The following is a 14328-nucleotide window of genomic DNA, read 5'->3' as shown; positions in this document are numbered from 1 at the left end:
GTCTTCATTTGATGTATACACTTATGACCATTTCCAGAGACTCTAAATGTTTCTTTTAAAAAAACAATCTTCTCGAGGCTTCCCTGGTGGCGCAGTGGTTGAGAGTCCGCCTGCCGATGCAGGGGACACGGGTTCGTGCCCCGGTCCGGGAAGATCCCACATGCCACAGAGCGGCTGGGCCCGTGAGCCATGGCCGCTGAGCCTGCGCGTCCGGAGCCTGTGCTCCGCAACGGAAGAGGCCCCAACAGTGAAAGGCCCGCGTACCGCAAAAAAAAAAAAAACAAACCCAAAAAACAATGTTGTCAGTTTTGCAGATCTATCTCCTCATGCTGTCATGCTGGAAGTGGAACCATAATTACTGTTATTTAATAGATGAGGACAATGTCCATCTATTAGGGAGATTGGGGGAGTGGGGATCAGAGGGGAAAAGAAAGTCACTCAGGATCAGAACAGTACAAATACCTAATCATAGAATTCCAGGGCAGTGAAGGATGTTGGATGTTATTTACATTAGATTTTACTGGATAGAGCAATCTCTACAACCACTCTTGGATGTGGTCCTTTAGTCTCTACTTGAACACCCCCCAAAATGGGGAACTCACTACTATTAATTTAGACTGAATATTATCCCCATGAGCAACATAACCATGTAAAAACAAAACAGCTTGTGCCCAGCAAGGTTGGCTGTAGGTATAAACAAAAGGGGAAACACGGAAAATAGGTTCTTTGGAATCCTAAGCAACTTTATGTCACCAGCAGGTCATGGGCATGCAGTAAAAAGGCAACTAGCTGTTTTTGGACACCAGGTGCCCAAGCGACTGTGCTTATTTTAGAACTAACATAGTGCTTACTAAAGAGGTCCAGGACTCATGGGTCTGGAATGTGACGTTCTCTCACCTTCAGGCTGTGCAGACTCATGTTCTACTGTTGATTCTGCTCCAGTCACTTCCTGATACTGAAAGAGGGATGAACCAGACCACAGAACTGGCATGTGCCTGCGGAATCTGCTAAGAAATAGGATTTAAATGCCAACCTTGAGAGACAGAGTTGGTGATGATTACTCTCCAGAGGGCTGAGAGCTCATTTTCATAGTGGCATTGTGCTGATCATCTTCTACCCTTTCCAGATCCTTTGTCTACCCTTCTCTGCCAGCTCTGTGCTGGCCCCTGCAGGGGCATCACCTGGGAGCCCTCACTAACCATCTTGCCATTGTGTTCAATCGATGGGGAGCATCAGAAGGTCAGACGGTGAGAAGAGAGGCTCTGGAACCTGGTCTCTGGCCAGAGCGGTGGTCCTTCCTTCTCTGTCCCAGATCCAGTGGTATGATTTCCTGTCCTTGTCCTGTTGGGCCTAGGCATGATGCTGACAGCTGGTTTCTGGGTGTCTCACCCACCATCCCTTGTTTGTCCGCTGAACATCCATACCTTTGAAACAGACCTTCATTAGAATCTCTTCAATTTGATCCAAGTGGGGGTGAATTCTATTTTTTTATCAGAGAGCCTTGCCATGGTAATAGTGTTCCTTCTGTCTCCCTCAATTACTATTAAACCTAGAAAGAAAGCAAGCCCCATGTTGCTGTCCTAACATGAATCCTAGGGGAACCTCATATGCTCATCTGAGTCCCATGTAAACAAAACAGATGACTTTGTTCATATCCTGCCCTGGAATTTTAAGTCTCTGTTGGATCCATGACCATGACTCTGTTTATTCCACAAGCTCTTTCCAGAGGTAGAAGACCTAACATTTCTACATAGCTCGACTGTTGCTTGGAATGAGAACTTGTTTGGTTCCTGAACTTTTCCTGCGTTAGTGTGAAATATGCAAAGTCTGAAATATGCAGTCTTGTACCCTGATGGGATATGGGAAATTTCAACACATAGCACATGTTTTCCTTGTTTAATTTTTGAGCAGTTGTTCTCTGAGTTCTGGCTCAAAGCCCTATCTAATCAATAAGAGTCCTTGTCGATGAGCAGGAACTTAAAAAAAAATTATTTAAAAAAGTTTAAGCACAGGAAAAGCAAACTACCTTCAGAGGCTTGTGTTAATTCACCCAAGCTCTTTCTTGTTATTCGTAGCCAAATGACTAAACTTTCTATTTATAAATAGAGGGGGCTTCCTGAGACCTAGGGACCCATCACTGCTTTTAAGCATTCATGTCACAAGCCAGCCCAGGCTATATTTTACCAAGTGGTTAGAGGGCAGACTGGTTTGAATCTTTTATTTATTTATAGTAACTAACATACTTGGCACTTACACGTTCTCCTAAAAGCCTGATAACTCCCATTATCTTCTGCTATAAGTGGTCCTGCTTTCACTGAGTTAAAAATGAGTGTTTGGACGGGGAAGGGAGATGAGGGCCATTCAGATTTGCCAACATTTCCCTAAGGCAGGTATGTCTTTGGAGCAGCCTTGCTGGGTACCAAGGAAACCTGTGAATTCACCATGGAAGCTGTCAGGCCAGCTTACAGGCATCAATTATGAAAATCCTGAGTTATTTCTGGAGTAGGTGATTGATGTTTCAAATAGAAGATGACATTTTGATGGGCTCCAGACTTGCTGTGATAGGAGTTAATGAGGATAATGATGATGATAATGATATTTACATTATACCTTTCTTCCAAAGAACCTTTCAGTCTTTTTATCTCATTTGCGTTGAAAATATCCCTTTGTAGTTGGGAGGGAAAGGTGTTATTAATCTGTTTTCCAGGAGAGTAAATATAGTTAATTGCCGAGCTCTCAGGTTCCATTTTGGTGATGAGAAGAGATGTTTAAATGATGAATTAAATTTGGGGAGATTGAGTTTAGAGGAACACCAGTCTCAGTTCCCATTCATCCTATACAATGCTGCCATATCAGGCTCCATTAGTATGACTCCCTGACCCAAAAGTTTTCAGGGGACACTCACAGACTGCCAAATTCTGTCCAAATACCCAAGGCCCTTGACGTTCCAACCTACATTGTCTCACTGTGCTCTTATATTTGTCTCATGTTTCAGCCAAACAAATCCACTTGCTTGCCTCTACCACAGTGCTCTGAGAACCCCATTCTCCTTTCATGATGTTTATCATGCTTGCTGTAACTTGTTTAATGTCTGTCTTCCTACTTGGATGTAAATTCCAGGAAAGCAAGGACAATCACCATTGTATCCTGAGGGCCTAGGCAGGTTAGCGGGCACACAGTAGGTGCTTCTGAAGTGTACACTGTGCTCTCCCACCTCCACGCCTTTGTCTTGCTGTTCCCCAGACCTCTATCCTGGCTTCTTGAAGCCAGAGCTGACCTTTCAAGCCCAGATTAAACCCTGAGCCCTCTGTCTGATCTCCCCTACTTGGGAACCACCACAGCACCATTCTTTTTGGTTCCTCCCTTACCTTCTTTTGTGTTATGATCACAGGGGTGCTTGTGTGGTCTTCCTTCCCCGCCCTTCCCAGACTGTCAGCTCTCGAAAGACAGGAGCTGCACCCAGGAGCCTGGCAGAGTGTGGGAACTTGCTAAACATGTGCTCATGTGTCTAAAATGATTGTTGACCAGCATTCTTCATTCAGCAAATTCCCATTTCCAGAATCTGCAGCTTGTCGTGAGAGGGGATTTTGCTCATCCTTGCCTTCCTCCACTCTCTGCAAGGCTGGGGGGACCAGTCAGGGGAGCCCTGCTAACTCTTGCTTTAAAAAGTGTCTCCCTCTCTCCTCTAAGAGTAGCACTGAACTCTGGCACGTGGGTGGAAGGTTCCATTTCCTGTGGCGGCCCAGAGCAGGTTTGCAGTTGGCAGTTTTTAGTTTCATTGTCCACGTTAATGGCAGGCTAAATAATGGAGAACTAACTGATGCATCATCAACTGAGCGGTGTGACTAAATCAATGACCTCTCCAAGGGATTTTAGTACTGGTTTGTGCTTCTGATGGGCTTTTGCATGTACCCTTCAGTTATGGTAAGAGGACTACGGATTGAGCTAACCCTCGGGGTGTGTGAGAGCTTATAAGCAGAACATGTTTGATAGCCTAAAGACTCCCGGCTACTAGAAATGTGGGCACACCAAACATCTGTGATAGAACACTCCACATAAATTAGAAAGAGCTGCTGTGACAACTGTATTGTGGATTATTCAGGGCTGTTAAAGTTGATGATGTAGATCTATATTTACTGACATGGAGAGATGGCCACAATATATTGCTAAGTGAAGGAAGCAGGCTATGGAACAGCGTGATTATGTACAATCATTCCATATTTACATCTGTATCTAGTCCTAGATGTGAGGATATTCTCCAAGCTGTTAATAGTAGCTGTCTGTAGGTGATAAAATTTGGGGTAATTTTTTTCCTTTACTTTTGTTTTTATGTTTTTTTGGGTAAGGTTTGATTTTTATTTTTGCAGTGAGCGGTTATTATTTTTACAGTCAGAAAAAGAACAATGAAGCTACTTTCAGTTTGAAAAAAATTGTTGGAAATAAAAACTCTTATTAAAAAAAACTTCAGGGTTTCCCTGGTGGCGCGGTGGTTGAGAGTCCACCTGCCGATGCAGGGGACACGGGTTCGTGTCCCAGTCTGGGAAGATCCCACATGGTGGCTGGGCCCGTGAGCCATGGCCGCTGAGCCTGCGCGTCCGGAGCCTATGCTCTGCAACGGGAGAGGCCACAACAGTGAGAGGCCCGCGTACCACAAAAAACAAAACAAACCAAAACAAAACCCCTTCATATTTCCTAAAAAACTCTTACTATAAAATAAACAAAACCAAAAACCAAACTCTTGCATGAACGCAGGAAAAAATCTTTCAACTGTCTCCATAACTGAGTCACATTATAATGTGCTGACAACAGTTAGGAGTCAAAGGAACAGGGAAGCCTTTTTGAGGAGGAACATATGTGAAATCAAGATCTCCTGACCACACATGGATAATATGCATACTTTTAAAGCACCAGAAGTATGAAGTATCCTTTGATTATCATTTTAATCCAAGCTTTTGATAGCAGTTGACTTACAGGTATAGTATTTCTAATTCCATAGCTTATAGGACAAGAGAAAAAAAAAAAAAAAACTTCCCATCTCTGGTAGCAGAGAAATGGTGACTTCATTCACCACAGCAGTTTCTGCTGCAAAAAAGAGACATAGGCTATTGATCACAGTACAACTCACACTTTATTCCATCGTGATTGGTATACTTGTAGGATCAGTACAGCAAGAGACTAAAATCAGTGCAGAATTTCTCTGGACTAAAGGGCCGTGAAAGGCATTACTGGTTTTGGCACACAGAGTGGATAACCGTACACTGGCTGTAACAGGATGGTCAGTATGATAAAATGTACGAATCTAACACCATGTGGAAATCATGTCTGAGTTCTGTAGAATGTAAAGGAGTAAATAATTACGAAGACTAACATGCAACTCTAAATAAGTCACATTGTTCATCTACAGACTATTTCCCCCCTTCGAGATGAAGAGATGGCCTTAGTAACCTGTTCACAGTAGCTTAAAAGAGCAATCAATACACAGTAGAGAGATCTGCCTGCTGATTTCTATAGCAATTCATCACAGTTGAAGAAATAATGCTAAATCATGTACTTTCTCTATATTGTCCTTATTAGGTTGAATCTTACTGACCAAGTGATTCTGACTCAACTTTTATTTACTTAAATACAATTTCTAATGTCTTTATAATGTCAAAAAGCAGTTTCTGTTAGCTTTTCCTTATAAATCACAATGGACAAGAGGGGAACCTATGTAACGGGGTAGCAGGTTCTCTTTCCTCTTCAAATATAACATGATGCTGATGAGTACACCAAAGAAATAATACTACTATGCTGCAAATATTTTAGGTTTTAACATCATCATATCACAGAGAGAGTCCAAAGAAGCCAGACTTGTAGCAGTGCAGAATAAGATTCTGTAGAAGAGGCACATAGATTCTAAGTGATTTCTTGAGACACAGAGAAGGAAAGATGGAAAGACTCAAAGAAAAGGAGAAGTGAAAACAGCCTTTTGTAGAACAAATGGTTCAAAAGAAAAATTGATTCACTTGCAATTTACTAAACATAATAGAGAACAGTTCTTTAGTTTGGAAAGCTAGAAATAAAGATATTGGAAATTATATGCCAGTTAGCTGTACTATTAAGACTGAAGTGACTGATTGAGTGAGTTTTCCTGTGGTTGTTTTTGAGGGAGGATTTCTGTTTTTGCCAGCAAAGGGCCGGATTTAACCCCAAAGGGCAACCATAACTACTGAGGACAATTTTTCTTTATTAATGTGGGTAACATTAATTTTTCTTTATTAATGTGGGTAACATTCATTCTCTCTGTGGTGAAAACATATTATTCACCCATGATGAGACAGTTGGAAATATGACAGTGACCCCAAGATACGTTTCAGTCATAGGATGCATGAAATTAGATATCTGAATGTGATATGAATATTAAAGTCAAGCAAAAAGAAAAAGAAGGAGGAGAAGGCATTTCTTCTAAGTCCGACATAAAATGATCAAATAAATGAAGAAAATAGCAGTTAAGGTTGTCTTGGTTTGCTCAGAGGTTTCTCACTTCCATTTGTTCAGGGGGAGATGAAATGAGTGAAGGTATTCTCTCTTGGTCACCAAACATGAGGAATGTCTGATTACAAACACGTTAGGTGAGCCTAGCAAGACTTGAAGTAGCATTCCTTAAACTCCCTGAATCTTAATCTTAGCCATAGGCAATATAGGAAAAGTAGAGATGACTGGGAAGTTTGATAACATGCCTGGATCAGTCACCATTCCTTGGAAAGTACCATTTCCCTGGTCTGCTAAAAGACTGATTCTTTCATTTACGTAAAAGACAACCATCTCTCCCTTCACTGCGGCATTGTTCTTTGTTAAGAGATTTGTGTCAGTTTAAGGTTGTGTAATTGGAAGGCTACAGAGGAGAGAAGTTTTAATTGAATTCCACAGTAAATATTCATGGATATTTCAAAGTAGAATTGTCCATTGTCTGCGGCTGGTTTCAAGCACCAAGCCTATCACTTCCTGAACATGCTCCATCTGGCTCGCACTAGACCATCAATAATCATTTTTAGATGTAATGTCTCTTTTGAAAGAAATAACTCTGTAGATCAGCAAAAAAGGGGTAGAAGCCTGGAAACAGGGTGAGTCACAATGGGGGGAGATGAAAGTAAATTGAAAGAAAAAAAATAAGTTAATTCCCCAAGGTCTGTATATGGCCAGTAATAAAGCAAAAATTCATGGAATGTGACTTAAAGATTTTCTAAAGTGTTGTACTCATGGGGTGTGTCCAGGCTTCTTGATCTGCAATCCCCTAGCAACCATCTGGTGCTGAATTCACCTTCCTAGGTGTGGTGCCCTACTTCTTCTAGAATTTAGATCTCTGGGGCAAACCCCACTGGGATGCGTCTCTGTGCAGTGAACTCTCCCCTAAACAGCCGCTCTTATTTTGGTCACGGTTCTGCTGAGGGGCCTGTTTGACCCTCTGGGGGAAAGTGGTGGTGGTGGCAGAAGATGTAGCAGCGAGGCAGAAAGACTGCTGGCAGACAGGGTCCACCTGCAGGAAGATGTGCAGAAGGCAAGACCCCGGATTCTACCCAAGGTCAAGGTGACTGTGATAGAAGTGGGAAAGTTTTCGTACTTCAGAAGGAAACAAAGAGGGAAAGGAGGAGGATCCACAGACCAGGGAATTTCATAGGAGCCAAAGATAATTAATGATATACAGAAAGAAAATCCAGCTTAGCTGACTGATCAAGAAGACATTCTTCGGTTTATATTGGCAAATAAACGATTTTCACACTGATAATACAAACACTAAAATGAGTGTTTCCTTACAATTGTTAATCACATTTCAATAATTCATTAGCTCTATATTTTCTAGATTGCTTAATTCATTGAGCAAATCCACAGTGTAGGTACCACCTCGAGGGGAGGGGCTGGGGGAGGCGCAGAACGAAGCAATTAAATTTAGAATTGTAAACCAGAGTTAGTAGCACAGTGGCATAAAAGATTGTCAATGAAAACGGTAGGAATGGGTACAGTTATCTGCCTTACAAGTGCAGTATTGCCAGCTACACGGGAGGGACTGCGACTCAGGAGTCTACTTTCTTGTTAATTAAAATCGAGCAGCAGGTCAGCAGCCCGTCCACCTTTTCCATTTCAGAATGGCTCACAGGGATCAGCATATGGTCCTTCAGTTTTTCATAAACCTGCAGGAGGAGTCAAGGAAAAGTAGAGAAGAAGGCTTATGTTTCTGCCTCTGTCTTCCCTGGCCCCCAGGCCCACCCCCCTCCACCTGGGGTAGAGGATTCATTTTAGCTTGTAAGTTTAGGCTTTTTACCCATTGAACCCCAAGATATACATGGAACCAAGACCACACACATGCCTACAGTGATACCCAGAGAGTTAGCAGCATTGGTTAACCACTAGCTCTATGCTCTAACCTCAAAGCCAAAGATGTGTCAGAAATGTGGTTGTTACTAGAAAGGCCTTTGCTCTGCCCTAGTCATTGCTAGATTAAGTGATATATGAAAGTTGGTGGACGTGTTTACAGGCTGAGTATGACTCTCTCTCCATGTTTCAAAACCCTCTCAACTATAATGTTCCTTTCCGTAATAAGACCATTGGAAAAACTTGACAAAGTATAATTTAAGTGAAGGATTTCAGGTCAAACTGCTTTTAAATTACAGGTGTGTGAATTTTAGAGCATCTTTTGACACGAATAGAAAGAAAGCATGTGTCAAACCTTCAAATTAACAGTCCACAGATTTTTTTCTCTGATGATAAAACAAAGAACATTTTTTTTTTTTTTTTTTTTTAAGGCAAAATCACTTGAAAATACACTGCCTAAAAACAATCTACCAGGGCTTCCCTTGTGGCGCAGTGGTTGAGAATCCGACTGCTGATGCAGGGGACACGGGTTTGTGCCCCGGTCTGGGAGGATCCCACATGCCGCGGAGCGGCTGGGCCCGTGAGCCATGGCCGCTGAGCCTGCGCGTCCGGAGCCTGTGCTCCGCAACGGGAGAGGCCACAACAGTGAGAGGCCCGCGTACCACATAAAAAAACCCAAAACAACAACAACAAAAAAAACAACAAAAAAACAATCTACCATGCTTTTGTAGGATGTACTTTGGTACAGTGGTTAATTAAGAGTGCTGGAACCACAAAGAGTTGGGTTCCAGCCCCAGCTCTGCCAACTTACTGCTCCAAGTGTAATTTCAGTCAAGTGGCGTCCCCTCGGGATTATTTCTCTGTGAGATTGGAGTAATAATAGCACCCTCACAGGGCTGCTGTAAGGAATGAATAAGATAATGCATGCAGTGTGCCTGGCACAGGGGAAGCACTCAATAAACATGTTACTGTTTTTGGAGGTAGACCCAGGGCTGAATTCAGAAGCAGTTAATGATCATCTCATTATCAGATGATTGATGTGGCTGAAGGGGTATGAATGATCCAGAGCTGTGTTTCTCCAAGTGAGTTCAGTGACCCAGGGGCTTACTGATATTGCAGATTCTAGGGTGGGGGGGTCTAGGAACCTGTATTTTTAACAACCCTAATGCACATTAAATTGTGAGACCCACTATTCATCTGAGAGCTGGTTAAGCCCCAGTCCAGGGGGTCAGGGGTCCTATATTTTCCTCAGGTTCACACTTTCAGCCATGGAAAAAGAAAAAAAAAATTATCTATTTATCCTCTTCTCCTGCTCTCTTTCTAATCTGCTGAGGGGGATCCTGACTATGAGGATAAGCCTAGTATTATACAGTATTGCATATTTAAAAGGTAGCATAAACTCTAAAAGTTTTAAAGCTTAAGATTAAAAAAAAGAGAGAGAGATCAGTGGTTACTAAGACTCTTCTGTAATGCTTACTATAAATATCTTGCTCCTCTGGACAGAGATGAACATACTGAAATGCCTAAAAAAGATATGAACATTTGAAGGATCTATGGACCAACACCCTTAATCTGCTTGGTGTGATTAAACTGAAATTACCAAAGTATACAGATGAGACTGGCATGCCCTGAAAGACTGGGAAGATTTTCTCAGACCAGGAAAGAATTCCATACGGAGGGGGCAATTCCCTGGTTGGAACATAAATGCAGAGCTCCTTGGAGGGATCAGTTGGCTGGTTCCAAGTGTGCTATATTTATATTTCTTCTTGTTCTATCCTTTCAGGCCTTTGTTGCCTGGGATGTGTAGTCCCTGATTTTTTGCAGCCCTGACAATGAGCACCCTTCTCTTTGGGTCATTCCTACTTCTCTGACTTAAGAAACAAATGACCCTCTGATGAGGGGCAGCTTAGATTTGTCAGAAAACAATGAGGCAGTTGGCCATCTAATTGTAGGTCTCTATGCTTAATGAGCATGTCAGTGTCAGGAAGTACATTTAATCAGAGCTGGAGCACAGACTTGGGAGATCCAAATACTCATTTGAAAAGGTCTGAATACCAGGCATGATCATCTCAATTACTTTGCATGCATTAGTGACCAGTGACACTAACAGAAGAGCGAGTTGAATAAACTTTCCTTCGGCCCTAAATTATGTTATTCTTGTAAATTGTGGAGATTAATCCTTTGTCAGTTGCTTCATTTGCAAATATTTTCTCCCATTCTGAGGGGTGGTATAGGGAGGGTGGGAGGGAGGGAGACACAAGAGGGAGGAGATATGGGGATATATGTATATGTGTAACTGATTCACTTTGTTATAAAGCAGAAACTAACACACCATTGTAAAGCAATTATACTCCAATAAAGACGTTAAATCATATAAAAATAAATAAATAATGTTATCCTTTTGGCTTTCCTAATGATGTGTATAGGGGAAAAGGAAGCCCTGTTATTTGTCACTCTATTGTGAAAAAAATCCCTAGGCAGGAAGGCTGCAAAGGGAGGCCTACTCAGCTGCTGTGGCAGGAAGGACTTTTTTCTTTTACCTTTGCACTTTCTGGATACTCTTCTGGGGTTCGGTGCAGCAAGACGTGGCCTTTATTGGGGATATTTAGATATAAGCAGTTTGCGGCCGTGTCATCAGGCACAGTGAGTTTGTCGTAGCGATGGTCACTCATCTGTTGCATGATCTATAAAGAGAAACAAAGCAGGCCTAAGCAGAGCATCTCCCACACTTGCCAACAGAAGGAGGGCAGTGTGGTGGGATAAAAGCTTGCAATCCATACGTAAGAATGTTCCTCTGTGTTGAAGTTCCCGTCTATTACCTCTAGACACTTAGCACCTGAAGAGGAAAACTGGATGTAGCTATGATTCTTTGGAAGAATTGTAAGGGTTCTTTTTGTTCTTTTAAAAGTATGTGTTTGTCTCTAAGTTTTTAAGGGTTTTAAAACGATTATTTTTTTCATAAGATCTATCAGAAAGACACATAGACAAAAGGTCCAGCTGGGGTTTTGATGATATCCTCAGCTGAGTGAGCAGGGCTGCTCTGGTCTATAGGGAAAAAGGACTATAGCAGTAATCAGAATGGTCAGTAGCAGTAGTTAGAATGGTCAGTTAACTGATTTAGCAATAACTGCACGCGCGCACACACACACACACACACACACACACACACACAAACATAATTTCCTCTTCTAGGTACATTTAAATTGAATTCACTTGTCTGTTAGCAGGTGCTGCCTGCTAACAATGAACATAAAAATCCCTTGGGGAGAATGTTAAAATCATATTCCAAGGCCTTGACCCCAGGGGTTCTGGTTTGGCAGATTTGAGGTGAGCCATAGTAATTTGTATTCTGAAGCCCTCCAGGTAATTCTGAGGCAGATGGTCCCTGGACCACACTTGGAGAAAAACTGACTTAGCAGGTTCATTCATCAAATGAAGGGTTTATTAGTACCTTAGTATAAAATAACTTTAAAATAAGACAAAAATGAATTCTGCAAAGAACTTAAAATATTGATATCTCATCTTCAGCCCCTCAACAAATTAAAACAACAATGCAAAGAACAACCTTCCTGGGCTTCCCTGGTGGTGCAGTGGTTGGGAGTCCGCCTGCCGATTCAGGGGACGCGGGTTCGTGCCCCGGTCCGGGAATATCCCACATGCCGCAGAGCGGCTGGGCCCGTAAGCCATGGCCGCTGAGCCTGCGCGTCCGAAGCCTGTGCTCCGCAACGGCAGAGGCCACAGAGGTGAGGGGCCCGCATACCGCAAAAAAAAAAAAAAAAAAAAAAAAAAAAGGAACAATCTTCCCCACTCCCCTGCACCCCTCCCCCATGCCAAAAATATCCAAACATTAAAAACAAGTATGATTTTGGGCTTACTCATGTAGACTCTTTCCATTCTTTATCATTATATATATGTTTTAAGGAATCTGCCAAAATGTCATGCCATGGAGGTATAAGAAGATCTTTTCACTGTCTGGTTCTAATCTACCTTTCCAGCTAGGTCTTCCTTTACCCCTCAAGATTTGTGTGGAAATGGGCCTCATATTATAGGATCCCAGAGTTAGGTCTCTTGTCTACTAAGTCATGGAGGCACTGGACAGTAAGATTTATGGTGTGGAGGAGCAGAAGAGACGCCATGCTCCCTGCAGAAACTTCACTCCTAAAAGGATGTGAAGAGTACGGATGGTAAGGCCTTCTTGACTCACCAGTCAGGTAATCCATTCTCTTCTCCAAGTGGGGAATATGTCAAGAGCAGACAGAAACCAGGAATAATATGATAATGGAATATCCTTCACATAGAAGGAATCATCAGGAGTGGGGATGAGCTTAAGCACTATATCAGAGGCTCAGAGACACAAAGATAAACAGACATAAATCCAGTTTTTGAAGAGGTCACAGCCTAATGGAGGAGACTGTCACACAAATAGACAATTATATTACAATAAGAACAGGCAGAGCACCATGCTAAACATTTTACATTTATTATTGAATCCCCAAATTCCCATTTTACGGATGAAGAAACTGGATTGAGAGAGGTCAAATAACTTGCTCAAGGTCATAAAGGTAGATTTAAACCCAGATCTGTGCAACTCAAAACTTTATTAATCATCTCACTTTGCTCTTTCTTGACTTCCAGAGCTGCAGCAAAACCTCTCTCCTACAAACTACCATATCATCTACTTTTTCACACTTATTTGGTACTTTTAATTTATGGTCAAAATTAATCATGGTACCATTCATTCTCTTTTTGTGTGTAATTCTGTTATGACATGGTACAGTTTCGACTTGACTGGACATCTCTTCTGCACTTTTTAATTTAAATTGTTCCCTGAGGGGATAGGCCCATAGGGTGGATCACCCACGGGTAGGGTAGGTTCTTCCTTAGAGCCCAGCCTGAGAAACCTTGTATCTATTCAAGGACATGGACAATGTAGAACTATTATAAGCAAATTAACAACATATTCAATTTAGCCCTCTTTATAAAATGGATATGCCCAAAAATAATATGAAGAGGCTTGTTTAAGAGAAAAAAATCCAGACCCAAGTAGCTCTCCTCTATTATGACTTGCTATTTAATTATATCCTAGGCAGACTTTCTTTTGGCTGCTTTCGAAAAAAAATAATAGTAGCTTCTCTTTATTATTGTGTAGGAGGGGACACATTAAGACGGTGAACTCTGGAAAAAGACCTGGATTTAAGTCTCTGCTGTATCCTTTGTGAGCTATAGAAATTCAAGCTTTTTTTTGACTTCTTAGTTTCCTCATCTATAAAATTGGGATAATAATAGTCTTTGACATACTTCTTGTGAAAGATAAGTGAAGATAATGAATATAATTAGGCGCTGTACTAAGCCCTTAATTAGCTACTAGCATTTTACAAAAGCATGACCAGACAAACAAGGTCCAGGTTTCCAGTCTGCAGTCCCATCTACTGTTCTAGCAAGCTTTGCCCTTTAACCTCACATTTAAGATAGCCTGTTCTGAGGTAAAGAAATCACCTATGGCTCTTAGTACAAGATGAGTTGAAAGAGAAAGAAGCATAGCAAGTCCACACCTCATAGGCCTTGACTATAACTTCAATGGTCCCATGAGCAGCCCAGCAAATTCCCACCTCTCAGTCTGACTCATGCATGTCCGGTGGTGACTATGAAGCAGAAACATGGAATGTTATACATTCCAGAGGAAGTGTTATCAAGGATGTTATCACTGCTGACTTTTTGTTTATCAGTGAAGGAACAAACTAGAATCTCCAAGGTTGCAAAGAAACCTACCTCAGAAAGTGCCCATTTTCTCTGGAAAAATGGAAACTGAATCTTTCTTTTCCTGGTGTGCTTTATTTACCCAGCCTTCAGCTTTCTCCATGTTCCCTCCCATCTCCCCACATCCTAGCTTGAACAATACCACTCCCCTCCCATGTGCTTGATTTGTTGTTCTTCAGTTGATGGTATTTATGTGAAATTCTAATTGCTGTGTTTCCTCAC

The 14328-nt window shown here is 41.9% G+C and overlaps 1 protein-coding gene across 5 annotated transcripts in view; it reads right to left on the bottom strand.

The window, feature by feature from the left end:
- Nucleotides 1–5109: 5109 nt before the first annotated feature.
- The window catches only part of DDAH1 (dimethylarginine dimethylaminohydrolase 1), a 273752-nt gene continuing 264533 nt past the window's right edge, over nt 5110–14328 (bottom strand). For all 5 annotated transcript variants that reach the window (XM_067043351.1, XM_067043361.1, XM_067043367.1 and 2 more), the window contains 2 exons: nt 10890–11033; nt 5110–8168 (listed from right to left, as the gene is read on the bottom strand). In XM_067043351.1, the coding sequence (XP_066899452.1) occupies nt 8052–8168; nt 10890–11033 (261 nt within the window). In that variant the 3' untranslated portion in view covers nt 5110–8051. The remainder of the gene's footprint in view (nt 8169–10889; nt 11034–14328) is intronic.

The sequence above is a fragment of the Kogia breviceps genome, chromosome 1, assembly GCF_026419965.1.
Source record: "Kogia breviceps isolate mKogBre1 chromosome 1, mKogBre1 haplotype 1, whole genome shotgun sequence".
Classification (NCBI taxonomy): domain Eukaryota; kingdom Metazoa; phylum Chordata; class Mammalia; order Artiodactyla; family Physeteridae; genus Kogia; species Kogia breviceps.
The sequence above is the reverse complement of the archived record's forward strand: the minus strand, read 5'-3'. Positions and strand labels throughout refer to the sequence as shown.